The 15,440-nt window shown below is 41.0% G+C and overlaps 1 protein-coding gene across 1 annotated transcript in view; it reads right to left on the bottom strand.

The window, feature by feature from the left end:
* Positions 1 to 15,440, bottom strand: part of LOC107293182 (calcium/calmodulin-dependent protein kinase type II subunit gamma) — a gene marked incomplete at its 3' end in the record, with an annotated part of 164,650 nt that overhangs the window by 66,534 nt on the left and 82,676 nt on the right. The window contains 2 exon segments of the mRNA XM_015822325.1: positions 2,626 to 2,691; positions 7,192 to 7,246. Coding sequence (XP_015677811.1) covers positions 2,626 to 2,691; positions 7,192 to 7,246 — 121 coding nt within the window.

Genomic DNA, 15,440 nt, shown 5'->3' with positions numbered 1-15,440 from the left:
GAGGCTTGCTCTGGGAAACAGCAAGGCATCTCAACATATCCTCAGCAGGTACATGCCAAAGGTGCTGGCAGGGTGAAGTATTCTGGAAGGCTGTGCAATTATGCGCCAATCCCAGAATGGGAAGCTGGGTGGAGAGCAAGAATCAGACACACACTGTCTAACTAGAACAGAGCCAAGCATTTAGCAAGGCCTTTCAGGCCAAAAATGGCAAAAAGTGAGTGAACTTTCGGGAACTCCATTTCCCGTAATGGGAATATGGAGGTAGGCCTCTGTGAGGTCCACCGATGTGAGGTAGTCCCCCTTTCGGATGCTGCCCAGGATAGACTGAAGTGTTTGCATTTTGAACCTTCGGTATGCCAAATAAAGGTTCAGGCGTTTTAGATCTAAGATAGCCCTCCATCCTCCTGATGTCTTTGGGACCACAAAGAGGATGGAGTAGAATCCTAGTCCCTGTTGGGCCGCAGGCACGTGCTCTATGGCTCTGATGTCTAAGAGGTGCCTGATGGCCTCCTGCATGAGGTCCCTGCGTAGAGACTTTCTTGAGTGTGGGCAAGCAATGAACCGCTTGGGGGACTGGAAATGAATTCCAGGGAGAGGCCGTGTCTGATGGTGTCCAGAACCCAGGCATCTGTGGTGGTGGCCTCCCATTGAGTGAGGAAGAGGGACAACCTTCCCCCTATGGGAGGATCCGGCTGAGGGTCACTTCTTACGGAAGGGACGACCCCTGCCTTGAAAGGGCCGTTTAGACTGGAAATGCTGTCTGGGTCGCTGGGCGGGCCTGTCTGCCTGGCGGTCCTGTCTAGGAGTGAAGCTCCGGGCTGGCTGTGTGGTCTGAGGGGTGGCAAACGGACGAAAGGACTGCCTACGATTGTAGGTAGGACGCCTGTCCGATCGTTTGGTGATGTGTGCCAAGATCTTTTTCTTATCCTTGTTTTTGGATAGAAAAGGCGATAAGGCGTCCCCAAACAACTTACTACCCTGATATGGGGCAGCCGCCAAGCGCCACTTGGCCTTGGCATCTGCCTGCCAGTGTCTTAACCATAGCACTCTCACTTCATTGCAAGGAGCAAGCAAAAAATAACAAGGGGAATGCAGCAAAGTCAAGATTTAGCTGCCGATGTGATCTTCTAGAAACACAAGTTCTCCCAAACATAAACCAGACAGCAATTTCTAGCTATTTTTACTCTGCAGAAACCAATACAAGAGCCTCGTGACACCCGAAAGACTAAAGAGTTTATAACCGGATGTTGCACTCTGAATATTTGTAGATTAAGTCTATATCAGATGCATAGTATCATAAGAGGAATCATTATATATTTACGCAGCCATTATTTACACAGGGAAAAATAAGAATTACTCACATAGAACGACTGCAACGGATATGACCTGAGCTTACTTTGCATTTGCCAGTTATAAAGGATGGTGGAGAGGAAGATTATATTAGAGAGAAAAAATCTTATAAGGGCATAGTAAAAAAACCACACACACGTCATGAATAGATTGTACTCATGACAAAAGTAACAGATTAAAAATAAAGTTGTCTTTACTGTTGAGCTGCTCCTAACCAAACAGTAGTAATAAAGATCTGATAATGCTATCTTTTAAAAGGGGAAGGATAAGTAGAGAGTGTATCTGTGAAACCAAGGTGCTACCTACAGGATGTAAAGAGAACCAGGGTTTAATTTTGTTCCACTACTACCATCCCTCAGCTATCAGGGGTGTATCCAATAAGCTGTTTTAAGGTCCCAGAAGAGAAGCAGAGCATAAATGTGATGAATCTCCGACAAAACCTATCCATAATCTTCCCTATCAATATCGACAACAATGCATTTAAATGCAAGTTACAGTGATTTACTGTTCTGTTCGGTAAGATGGTACAGACTACCCTGCTTTGCAACAGGGAAATAGATAAAGAGCTTTTTTTAAAAAACAAGAATTTAGCAGCACGGGCAATTGAAGGGCAAATTTATTATACTACGCCTTAAAGTACTTGAACGCCAAGTAACATAGTCAAGATGGAAACTAATTAAGGAGAGAAGCAATCTAGAACTAAGGAGAAACTTCCTGACAGTTAGAACAATTAACCAGTGGAACAACCTGCCTCCAGAGGTTGTGAATGCTCCAACACTGGAAGTTTTTAAGAAGAGACTGGACAGCCATTTGTCCGAAATGGTATAGGGTTTCCTGCCTGAGCAGGGGGTTGGACTAGATGACCTCCAAGGTCCCTTCCAACTTTGTTGTTGTTGTTATTATTATTATTATTATTATTATTATTATTAGTAGTAGTAGTAGTAGTAGTAGTAGTAGTAAAGACCACCTAGCCACATTTTCATTTGTCGAAAGCTACCCTGTTAAACAGATTTTGTATTATTTTAATTGCTCTCCCTGTATTTATATAGTTTGGCCTAAGAATAATTTATTGTGGCAGCTAATGTCTAAAAAAGGCTATAAACTGCACAAGTATTATGCCTAAATTGTATGAACAGCTACAGTAAAACTTTGTCAAGAAATGATGTTTCGCAGGTGTCAGAACTGCTGCCATCACATGCTGACCAAGTCGAGGCAGGATTGACATTAGGATATGGAGCGTAAATAAATTAAAACAAAATAAAAGTAAGAACTTACCTAGCATCGGCTTCACTGTAGTATTCCCTGGCAACAATATCTTCAAATAGCTCCCCGCCAGTCACCCTGGAATCAAACATAATCCATGAAATTAAGAAGACACACTTTGATGAAGCAGATGTCAAAAACTAACACTCAATGGCAAATGGAAAAGAGAAACTCCCTCCCTCAGCTTCTTAAATAAAACTTTAAAAGGTTTAATTTCAAAACAAGAGATAATTAAAGACTAATAATCCTCAGTCATATATGTTCAGCACCCAATAGCTATCCCTAAGCTTTCCCCCCCACACCTGTTGCAAGGCCAAGGGCCTGAACTGTGGAGTTGCAGAATGAAACAAGGGCAATAAAAGAAAGCTACGGCCCACAGCCTAGACTACAAATAATCACAGAGTGGTACTACTTCTAATTTAGCCCAAGCATTACAAATTTACTGGGAAGAAACCAATAGAAATCCCGCCTCGGTAGAAGGATCTCTGCTGACTGAACAGGAGGAAGTCTCTTCTCTGTTTTGGGGATCCCAAGACTTCTTGCTCCTCTCTCAGCTAATACCCAATAGCTGCACACAGGAAAGTAGTTTGAAATAAACTTCATTATTTACAAGTTGGTCTTAACTCCGGCAGGAGTTAACTAACAACTCCTGACAAAAAAAAAGGCATTTTCTTGCACAGGATTTAGGGCCATAATTCTGTTTGTTTGCTTAAGTTGAATTTCATGCAGATATGGCTACTAAGGAGGTGAAAGAAAAAGAGAAAGAGAGAGGGAGAGAGGCAGGGAGGGAAGGAGAGAGGGAGAAAGAGGGAGAGGGAGGGAAGCGGGGGGGAAGGAAGGAGAGGGAGAGGGAGAGAGGAAGGGAGGGAGGGAGAGAGGGAAAGGGAGAGACAGAAAGAGAAGGAGGGACAGAAAGAGAGAGAGGGAGAAAGAGAGAGGGAGGGAAGGAAAGAGAGAGGGAGAGGGAGAGAGGAAGGGAGGGAGAAAGAGAGGGGGAGAGGGAGAAAGAAAGGGAGGAAGAGAGAGAGGGAGGGAGGGAAGGAGAGAGGGAGGGAAGGAAGGAGAGAGGGAGGGAGAGAGGAAGGGAGGGAGGGAGAGGGAGCAAAGATCAAAATCAAATAAAGCAGACTTACAGATCAAATACAAGGTAATGGAAACCTTCTTCGGAAATACTCTCATGGAGCCGCACTGCAAAGAAAGACAAAGACTATCAGGAAAGAGACAACGTATACATTTTTCAAAAGTACCTCAACTTTAACAGGAAAAAAGCTTGCAGCACCTTCAACTGATATTTTCCCTTCCTCCGAATTAATTACTTTTCCAAATTCCCATGCTTAACATTGTAACTGAAATACCAGTAAAATATTTGTAGTGACGCAATAGCAAACCTGTTGTGCATAAAGGCCCTTGGTGATTCCTGAGGCAATGGAGCAACATCACCTTGCAGGTGGAGAATGAGCCTGAGACAAGATGGTTGGCCTAAGAAAGGGGTAGGCAACCTTGGCTCTTTTATGACTCGTGGACTTCAACTCCCAGAATTCCTGAGCCAACCATGCTGAGGGGAAAGGGAGAGGTTTCCAAGCTGAGCCATGCTGGCTCAGGAATTCTGGGAGTTGAAGTCCGCGAGTCATAAAAGAGCCAAGGTGGCCTACCCCTGGCCTAAGACAACCCAGACAGTTCATGGATTAATACGTGATTGAAATTAATTGAGGCATCCTCATTCAGATGTAGGGGGCAGGTAAATTGGAATTAAGAATAAGAAGGTAAATCATGGAGAGTAGGATGAGAACTGGTGTCAAGAGTGATTCGCTCTTTCACCTAGTTCTTCTTCGCTCTCGGGAGGGGTGTAGTTGTAATGTCTGGGGTGGGGATGCCAAGATTCCGGTCTGCAGACCGTGAGACCCTGATGCTCCCTTCAAGGCCATGCTGGGCAAGTGTTTGAACGATCCAGGCAGTTCCCATAACAAAAGGAGCGTATTCGATTGGACAATGCAATGGACTGAGGGGAACAGCCAAAGGGGAATTCAAGTTTAACCATGTGGATTTTGAGTGGGAAATCCAGAGCTGGTTTTGCTTCTTTTGTGCCAATGTAGTGTATTCAATAAAAGTGTTACTTTCAGGAAGAACCATGTCCCAGGAGTTCCTTTCTTGGATTCGCTAGCTGGACACTTGACAGTGTCTTTTTTCCTTGCTGCCATTTTCCAAAAGTCCAACCCCACCTCCATATTATAAACAGCAGTGCTAGGGGCAATGTAAATCAGGAAAAAGTAGATTTAAAATAACTTAAATTTCACTCCTCAATACTACAGCTCTAATTTAGCCATGGACACAGACACACACAGACACACAGATCCTTCATGCTTTTTATTTTCTTTTTAAATGGTAAAATACAAAAAGCTAAAGTACCATCAAAATAAATAAACTGTGACTAGTCGGTGAGATCCATATACTTTAAGTACCAATGAAATAAAATCACTTCAAATTCTATATTGTGTGAAGTTCTTATTGTTTTTAGAATAAAGAACTTTACAAGTATTATAGGGCAACCACATGAGTTAAAAAAACGTTCATATAACACCTACATAAACTAGCCATCATCTTTTTCAAAACATTCTTTGAGGAATCATACAAAACAATATTTTATGATGAGTTAATTCATTTTTAAATCATGAGAACTACAAGGAGACTTTTAAAAAGTTTTTTCTATAAGGGCCTGCACTTCAGTGTCACGTATGAATCAACTGTTCCTCTGTAAGATAAAATTTTATTCCAAGAGAATAAACATTGTGTATTTTTCTCATTGCATAACGACATTTGTTGTTGTTACTAACATGTTGAATTTGTTGGTTGTTGTTATTATTATTATTTATCTTCTGCCTTTTTTTGATTATCACAATAGATAGTATTTTGAAAGTCACCTGGATCTTTTCCTCTCTGGAATTTGGGGATTTTTCCCCCCTTAATGTTGCATAATGATTTCATCTCTTGCTATTTTCCTCAATTTCTCTTTCACTTCTATTACATAAACAGATCCTATGTTCTGGCAATATGACTTCCAAGTCAAATCTACTGTCTTCCATTTTTCAAATTTAGTTAATATATTTTGACGCCAATAATTCATTATTTTCTATCCTACAAACTACATCTAGAAGTATCCTGGTTAACTGGATTGCAGCTCTCCATCTTTACTTTCTTAGTATGTAGTCACTTGGATTCTGGTGTCATCTATATCTATATCTATATATCTATATAAATAAAAATGTAAATGTTCGTTTGTTCAAAATCTTAAATCTCCGAAAGTTCTTCACCGATTGCTTTGAAATTTTGACACAACGTTGCATTCGAATACGCGCGTGTTTTTATATACCTATATTATATAGATGTCACACCTGTGACAGGTTAAAAACATGCTTTTTTTGAAAAACAGCGCCATCTGTTGGACGTAAAAGCAACACACGCTTTTACCAGACTGAACCACAGCAACGCGTGGCCGGGTACAGCTATCCATACAATAGATTCTGCATTTATGTTTTTGAAACAAGTATTAGCAATGAATAAGCAAGTATCTTTGCAACACTCTACTAACCTATCCCGTGCATTATTTACCAAGTTTCACATCTTCCTGTAATTGCAGGTTCCTCCATTAGTTCAACTTCTGCATTCCAATCAGCCATTAGTAATATATCCTTTTTAGATGGAGCATTTGGCATGATTTGGAATTGCCAGTGAATTCCCCAATGATTTTCATGCTGAATCTGTAGTACAGATATACTGTATACACTCACACAAAGTTGATGTTTGCTGGATAGCCACTAATTCTCCTAGACTATCATTTATTGGACTATGGCCAATCGCATACTTAGCAATATCCTTTCTGAGTATCACTGCCACTCTGTGCCTTCATATGCACTCGTGTTGTTAATAAGTGTATCGTGTAATCATATAATTTAAGTGGTCAATTCTGATCCATTTAAATTCACTTATTCCTAAAGCTTCCAATCTGATACATATCATTTCCTTTTTGATAACTTCTGCAGCATATAATAATAATAATAATAATAATAATAATAATAATAATAATAATAATAATAAAGTTGGAAGGGACCTTGGAGGTCATCGAGTCCAACCCCCTGCTCAGGCAGGAAACCCTATACCATTTCAGACCAATGGCTGTCCAGTCTCTTCTTAAAAACTTCCAGTGTTGGAGCATTCACCGCTTCTGGAGGCAGGTTGTTCCACTGGTTAATTGTTCTCACTGTCAGGAAGTTTCTCCTTAGTTCTAGGTTGCTTCTCTCCTTGATCAGTTTCCATCCGTTGCTTCTCGTCCTGCCTTCAGGCGCCTTGGAGAATAGCTTGACTCCCTCTTCTTTGGGGCAGCCCCTGAGATATTGGAACACTGCTATCATGTCCCCCCTCGTCCTTCTCTTCGTTAAACTAGACATACCCAGTTCCANGAGAGAGGGAGGGAAGGAAGGAGAGAGGGAGGGAGAGGGAGGGAGGGAGAGAGGAAGGGAGGGAGGGAGAGGGAAGGAGAGGGGGAGGGGGAGCAAAGATCAAAATCAAATAAAGCAGACTTACAGATCAAATACAAGGTAATGGAAACCTTCTTCGGAAATACTCTCATGGAGCCGCACTGCAAAGAAAGACAAAGACTATCAGGAAAGAGACAACGTATACATTTTTCAAAAGTACCTCAACTTTAACAGGAAAAAAGCTTGCGTGCAGCACCTTCAACTGATATTTTCCCTTCCTCCGAATTAATTACTTTTCCAAATTCCCATGCTTAACATTGTAACTGAAATACTAGTAAAATATTTGTAGTGACCCAATAGCAAACCTGTTGTGCATAAAGGCCCTTGGTGATTCCTGAGGCAATGGAGCAACATCACCTCGCAGGTGGAGAATGAGCCTGAGACAAGATGGTTGGCTTAAGACAGGGGTAGGCAATCTTGGCTCTTTTATGACTCGTGGACTTCAACTCCCAGAATTCCTGAGCCAACCATGCTGAGGGGAAAGGGAGAGGTTTCCAAGCTGAGCCATGCTGGCTCAGGAATTCTGGGAGTTGAAGTCCACGAGTCATAAAAGAGCCAAAGTTGCCTACCCCTGGCCTTAGACAACCCAGACAGTTCATGGATTAATACGTGATTGAAATTAATTGGGGCATCCTCATTCAGATGTAGGGGGCAGGTAAATTGGAATTAAGAATAAGAAGGTAAATCATGGAGAGTAGGATGAGAACTGGTGTCAAGAGTGATTCGCTCTTTCACCTAGTTCTTCTTCGCTTTCGGAAGGGGTGTAGTTGTAATGTCTGGGGTGGGGATGGATTGCCAAGACTCCATCTGCAGACTGTGAGACCCTGATTCTCCCTTCAAGGTCATGCTGGGCAGGTGTTTGAACGATCCAGGCAGTTCCCATAACAAAAGGAGCGTATTTGATTGGACAATGCAATGGACTGAGGGGAACAGCCAAAGGGGAATTCAAGTTTAACCATGTGAATTTTGAGCGGGAAATCCAGAGCTGGTTTTGCTTCTTTTGTGCCAATGTAGTGTATTCAATAAAAGTGTTACTTTCAGGAAGAACAATGTCCCAGGAGTTCTTTCTTGGGTTCGCTAGCTGGACACTTGACAGTGTCTTTTTTCCTTGTTGCCATTTTCCAAAAGTCCAACCCCACCTCCATATTATAAACAGCATTGCTAGGGGCAATGTAGATCAGGAAAAAGTAGATTTAAAAGAACTTAAATTTCACTCCTCAATACTACAGCTCTTATTTAGCCATGGACACAGATGGACACAGACACACAGATCCTTCATGCTTTTTATTTTCTTTTTAAATGGTAAATAACAAAAAGCTAAAATACCATCAAAATAAATAGACTGTGAGTATTCAGTGAGATCCATATATTTTAAGTACCAATGAAATAAAATCACTTCAAATTCTATATTGTGTGAAGTTCTTATTGCTTTTAGAATAAAGAACTTTACAACTATTATAGGGCAACCACATGAGTTAAAAAAACGTTCATATAACACCTACATAAACTAGCCATCATCTTTTTCAAAACATTCTTTGAGGAATCATACAAAACAATATTTTATGATGAGTTAATTCATTTTTAAATCATGAGAACTACAAGGAGACTTTTAAAAAGTTGTTTCTATAAGGGCCTGCACTTCAGTGTCAAGTATGAATCAACTGTTCCTCTGTAAGATAAAATTTTATTCCAAGAGAATAAACATTGTGTATTTTTCTCATTGCATAACGACATTTGTTGTTGTTACTAACATGTTGAATTTGTTGGTTGTTGTTATTATTATTATTTATCTTCTGCCTTTTTTTGAGTATCACAATAGATAGTATTTTGAAAGTCACTTGGATCTTTTCCTCTCTGGAATTTGGGGATTTTCCCCCCTTAATGTTTCATAATGATTTCATCTCTTGCTATGTTCCTCAATTTCTCTTTCACTTCTATTACATAAACAGATCATATGTTCTGGCAATATGACTTCCAAGTCAAATCTACTGTCTTCCATTTTTCAAATTTAGTTAATATATTTTGACGCCAATAATTCATTATTTTCTATCCTACAAACTACATCTAGAAGTATCCTGGTTAACTGGATTGCAGCTCTCCATCTTTACTTTCTTAGTATGTAGTCACTTGGATTCTGGTGTCATCTATATCTATATCTATATATCTATATAAATAAAAATGTAAATGTTCGTTTGTTCAAAATCTTAAATCTCCGAAAGTTCTTCACCGATTGCTTTGAAATTTTGACACAACGTTGCATTCGAATACGCACGTGTTTTTATATACCTATATTATATAGATGTCACACCTGTGACAGGTTAAAAACATGCTTTTTTTTAAAAAACAGCGCCATCTGTTGGACGTAAAAGCAACACACGCTTTTACCAGACTGAGCCACAGCAACGCGTGGCCGGGTACAGCTATCCATACAATAGATTCTGCATTTATGTTTTTGAAACAAGTATTAGCAATGAATAAGCAAGTATCTTTGCAACACTCTACTAACCTATCCCGTGCATTATTTACCAAGTTTCACATCTTCCTGTAATTGCAGGTTCCTCCATTAGTTCAACTTCTGCATTCCAATCAGCCATTAGTAATATATCCTTTTTAGATGGAGCATTTGGCATGATTTGGAATTCCCAGTGAATTCCCCAATGATTTTCATGCTGAATCTGTAGTACAGATATACTGTATACACTCACACAAAGTTGATGTTTGCTGGATAGCCACTAATTCTCCTAGACTATCATTTATTGGACTATGGCCAATCGCATACTTAGCAATATCCTTTCTGAGTATCACTGCCACTCTGTGCCTTCATATGCACTCGTGTTGTTAATAAGTGTATCGTGTAATCATATAATTTAAGTGGTCAATTCTGATCCATTTAAATTCACTTATTCCTAAAGCTTCCAATCTGATACATATCATTTCCTTTTTGATAACTTCTGCAGCATATAATAATAATAATAATAATAATAATAATAATAATAATAATAATAATAATAATAATAATAATAAAGTTGGAAGGGACCTTGGAGGTCATCGAGTCCAACCCCCTGCTCAGGCAGGAACCCTACACCATTTCAGACCAATGGCTGTCCAGTCTCTTCTTAAAAACTTCCAGTGTTGGAGCATTCACCGCTTCTAGAGGCAGGTTGTTCCATTGGTTAATTGTTCTAACTGTCAGGAAGTTTCTCCTTAGTTCTAGGTTGCTTCTCTCCTTGATCAGTTTCCATCCGTTGCTTCTCGTCCTGCCTTCAGGCGCCTTGGAGAATAGCTTGACTCCCTCTTCTTTGGGGCAGCCCCTGAGATATTGGAACACTGCTATCATGTCCCCCCTCGTCCTTCTCTTCGTTAAACTAGACATACCCAGTTCCAGCAACCGTTCCTTGTATGTTTTAGCCTCCAGTCCCCTAATCATCTTTGTTGCTCTTCTCTGTACTCTTTCTAGAGTCTCAGCATCTTTTTTACACCGTGGTGACCAAAACTGGATGCAGTATTCCAAGTGTGGCCTTACTAAGGCCTTGTAAAGTGGTATTAATACTTCACGTGATCTTGATTCTATCCCTCTGTTAATGCAGCCCAGCACTGTGTTGGCCTTTTTGGCAGCTGCAGCACACGGCTGGCTCCTATTTAAGTGATTGTCCACTAGGACTCCAAAATCCCTCTCACAGTTACTACTATTGAGCAAGGTTTATTTTTACAAATAATTACATGCTTGGAATTCTGTATTTATAGTTTGAAAACATGTAGAGAAAAACCTCAAAGCATTAAGAGATTTTAGTATATCTCTACAAGAAACAATGGTTGGGAACTGATCAGAGAGAGAAGCAACCTGGAATTAAGGAGAAACTTCCTAACAGTGAGGACAATTAACCAGTGGAACAAGCTCGCCTTCAGAAATTGTGGGCGCTCCATCACTGGAGGTTTTTAAGAAGAGATACTAGACATTCACTTGTCTGAAATGGTATAGATTCTCCTGTTGGAGCAGGGGGCTGGACTAGAACACCTCCAAGGTCCCTTCCAGCTCTATTCTATTCTATTCTATTCTATTCTATTCTATTCTATTCTATTCTATTCTATTCCACCTTGAGCTATGAAAATGTGAAAATTTTCAGAAGCAAAATAGGCAAAAATTATGTAAAAATGAATTGCATCTTCATTACCCATGGTTCTTTACATTAGCATTATGAAGCTAAATGTAATTAATTTTATGGGGATTTTTCCAGACTCTTGTGCACTATTTAGACATTCCTTCCAGTTTAATATATTGAAAATTATTCAACCTAATGTGCAAATGTATATTTGTTAAATATATTTTTTTAATATTTGGAAGTGGTATTTGCATAATGTTTAACTCAGAACCAACATAAAATGCATTCATTTCTCCCTTATTTGGTAATGTAATTGATCCAGATGGAGATCACATAATGAATAGGGTGTCACCATGGCATTATACGGCCAATTTAGCTTGTTGGCAAGATTGCTAAAAACAAACAAGGCCAACTGCGACTGGAAAGAGCAGAGGATACACACTCCCAAGCAATGCAGTTTCCAGTTACCTACACTGTGTTCAAATGAAGACACAGGGAAAAATGCAAAGAAGGAAAAGGATGTATCTTATTACACATCATGAAACCTCTTTATCAAATCAATTTCAAAATTGGTTCTCTCCATGAACAAATCTTTTTGAATCACTTAATGCCAGAGACTACTTACTACACAACACGTTTCAGATAACTAGGGTGTGAATCTATACTGTTTCATTATCTTTGCATTCAAAAGCAACACTCAAATGGAATCTACATAGTGTTTTACTGATTTTTGTGTGAGCACAGCAGATAAATGATGCCAATCAATAGCTATGTCAAAAACTCAATTGAGCTGAATGAGTACCCATTACTTATCTGGTAAATCAACAGCACATAAACCACAATGCCCAGGTTAAACAAGAGCCAGAAATTTCTGATTTTGTACCGGTCCTTGCAAAGATGGCTGAGTGACTAGCACTCCTTACCCTTTAAAGAACTTTTTTTTAGAAAAAGTTAAAAAACAAAAAACAGGAGGTCCAGTAGGAATTAGCTGCCAGGTTGGCTGAGATGAAGGGGCTTCCTCATTCTTACCCCCTGTGAGAAGTCAGCTCCCCCCAGAGAAAGAAATATTTTTGGAAATATTTAAAAGGCAGAATATATTTCCCTAAAGGATTTTAAAAGCAGAAACCAACCCTGCCCACAAGTCTCTCTGTCCCAAACAGAAACCAAGTCTGCAGATATGCAGATGTGATAATCTTGTCAGAAAGACTGGAGTCAGGAAACTGGGATTAGGAAGAAAGATCCCTGGAATCAACAACCTCTCACACCAAAAGTCTAAGAGTCATCAGCCCAACCCCAGGGAAGCAGGATATGACCCTTGGGACATAATAGGATTAACCCACCACCATCAGAATACCACAAAGGCACACTCAGACTCAGGTCAAAGTTCATGCCACAGGAGCAACTCCAAATAAAAGGCTCAAGAAGGTATAAAAACCCACTCCCTACATGTGCTCACTCTCTTTTTCTTCCAGAGCCATCTTTCTGTCTGGCTCTCCTCTTCAATAAACTGCAACCTTCTTTCTAAAGCAGTCGCCATGTTGTTTATTCCCGGCTTGGACTGAACCATGATGAAGACTTTTCCTTCAACACCCCTTTCTTCCCAGTCTCACAAGCAAGTGGGGCTGTGATGAAGTTGTAAAAAGCAGGAGCAGCAAGAGGAGATTCCTAGAGCAGCTCAGGGGCTGCTTCTGATTTCTCCTCTGTGTCCAATAGTAGGAAGAGAAGACTTGCCCTTTCACTCCTATTAGAAATCTCAGTTCTACTAATCCCAGTATTAATTGGGTTATAGTATTTGCAAAGCTAAACTCACCCTGAGCCACGCAGGCACAGGCAATTAACAAAATTAAACCCAAGCTTTTTAATCCTTTTTAAGCTCTTACCATCCATCAATTAAAATTTAACTTTCTAAACTTCCATTCATGAAAGTCACTGACATCCCTTTGACTGTAGCAATGGGGCAGGGCAACTCTCACCACTACCACCAACCTATGAGAGTAAAGAGCTCTGCTTGCCCACCCAAGACGTGGGCGGGTTTTACAGTACCGGAATTGCTCTAGGACTGCAAATGATGGACACCCCCTGAAGCGCTGCTGAAACAGAGATCTTAATCCTTTATATAGTAATGCCAAGCAACAATAACCTGCAAAATATTTTGGAAGTCTTTCTCAATGAGTGATGGTAATAGCCACGTAATCAAAGTCACTTGTATCATATTCCCAAGATCAGTGGTTCTCAACCTTTTCTTCACCATGGACCCCCTTTAAATACCACGGCAAAAAAGTTGCACGCTGAGCACGACTCACTTCACTTAGCAACAGAAATTCTGCTGCCGATTGTCGTCGGCAGTCGAGGGCTACTTGTAATCTGCTGTATCATCCTAGCCCGGGGTAGGCAACCTTGGCTCTTTTATGACTCGTACACTTCAACTCCCAGAATTCCTGAGCCAGCCATGCTGAGGGGAAAGGGAGAGGTTTCTATGCTTAGCCATGCTGGCTCAGGAATTCTGGGAGTTGAAGTCCACCAGTCATAAAAGAGCCAAGGTTGCCTAACCCTGGGCTAAGATCATGGCCACGGACCCCAAAACCTATTTCAAGATTTAAATCACAATATTTCTTCAAGCCTTCGCAGACCCTCTGTGATGATGCCGCAGCCCCTCAGGGGTCCGGGGACCACAGGTTGAGAACCACTGTCCTAAATACTTGCCAAACAGCCATTAGCAAGCCTTTTCATCTCTAGGAGGAGCTGTAATGGCTCTCTCACAATTCACTATGATAAACGGGGAATTGGGGGAACTGCAGAAAACTGACTGCCACGGGAGAAATGGAATTAAAATGAATTACATGAATTGAGAGTTAGATCAGTATAGTGTAGGGGTAGGCAACCTTGGCTCTTTTATGACTCGTGGACTTCAACTCCCAGAATTCCTGAGCCAGCCATGGCTCAGCTTAGAAACCTCTCCTTTTCCCCTCAGCATGGCTGGCTCAGGAATTCTGGGAGTTGAAGTCCACAAGTCATAAAAGAGCCAAGGTTGCCTACCCCTGGTATAGTGGTTAAGACATTAGATTAGAGACTGGGAGACCATAAGTTTTAGTCCCATGCCGGGCACAAAATTAGCTGTGTGACCTTGGGCCAGTCATTTTCTCTCCGCCCTAGAAAGGAAGCAATGGCAAATCACTTCTGAAAAAACCTTAGCAAGAAAACTGCAGGGGCTTGTCTAGGCCAGTGGTGGCGAACCTATGGCACGGGTGCCAGAGGCGGCACTCAGAGCCCTCTCTGTGGGCACGCGTGCCGTCACCCCAGTCCTAGGCCTTCAGCTGGGTTTTATAAAACCTTTTTGCTTTAGGCCTCCGCCGCCGTGTGCAAAAAAAAAAAAAAGTTCAATCAGTCAATTTCAACTTCTCGCGAGAAAAAAAAGATCTTGCAAAGTTGAAATTGATTGATTGAACTTTTTAGTCCCACCCAGTCTGCCATTACCACCACAGCCACGCCTACCCAATGGGCTACGCCCACCCAATGGCCACACCTACCCGGTACTTGATGATGCATAAGTGGGTTTTGGGTTGCAGTTTGGGCACTCGGTCTCTAAAAGGTTCGCCATCACTGGTCTAGGCAGTGCCTGAGGAATGGACACGATTGAATGGGAAAAAGAAAAAAAAATCCTCCATACTACTCAAAATGTTACCTTCAGCGTCAGGATATGCTGAAGCTAAAAATACAAGATACACATGATCTGAACAATGGCAAAGCAAATACAGTTATATGCAAGCAATATAACTGATAGATCAGTTGCCTCTGAGGGCCACAGCCCACTCATACTAGTATAGCCAGAACACCGAAGAAAAAAGGCTGGGAGCAGCCCACATCATCAACCAGAGACTGCGCAACAGAGCATTGCCAGCAGGGCTGCAGCATAGCTGCCAGTAAAAATATGCTCTTAAATAAAATCTGTCAAGGACAGTGCAGCTTCCCACCCTTAGCTTTCATGATTACATTAAAAGGGCCAGATTTTTCTCTAGCTTCTAGTTCCAGAAATTCCAGCTTTTAGTTAAACATTTATCTTAGAAAGCATAAGGTGTAATACAAATAATACTTCAGAAAGAGCTAGCTAGCGGTGGGTTATCTAGATTACCCTAGTGACATATAGGCGGTAAATTAACGAGCACATTAAAAATGCTTAATCTCTGCATCCCAGCCA

This window comes from Protobothrops mucrosquamatus, unplaced genomic scaffold (genome assembly GCF_001527695.2).
Source record: "Protobothrops mucrosquamatus isolate PMUCROS unplaced genomic scaffold, P.Mucros_1.0 scaffold1524, whole genome shotgun sequence".
NCBI classification, from domain to species: Eukaryota; Metazoa; Chordata; class Lepidosauria; order Squamata; family Viperidae; genus Protobothrops; species Protobothrops mucrosquamatus.
The sequence above is the reverse complement of the archived record's forward strand: the minus strand, read 5'-3'. Positions and strand labels throughout refer to the sequence as shown.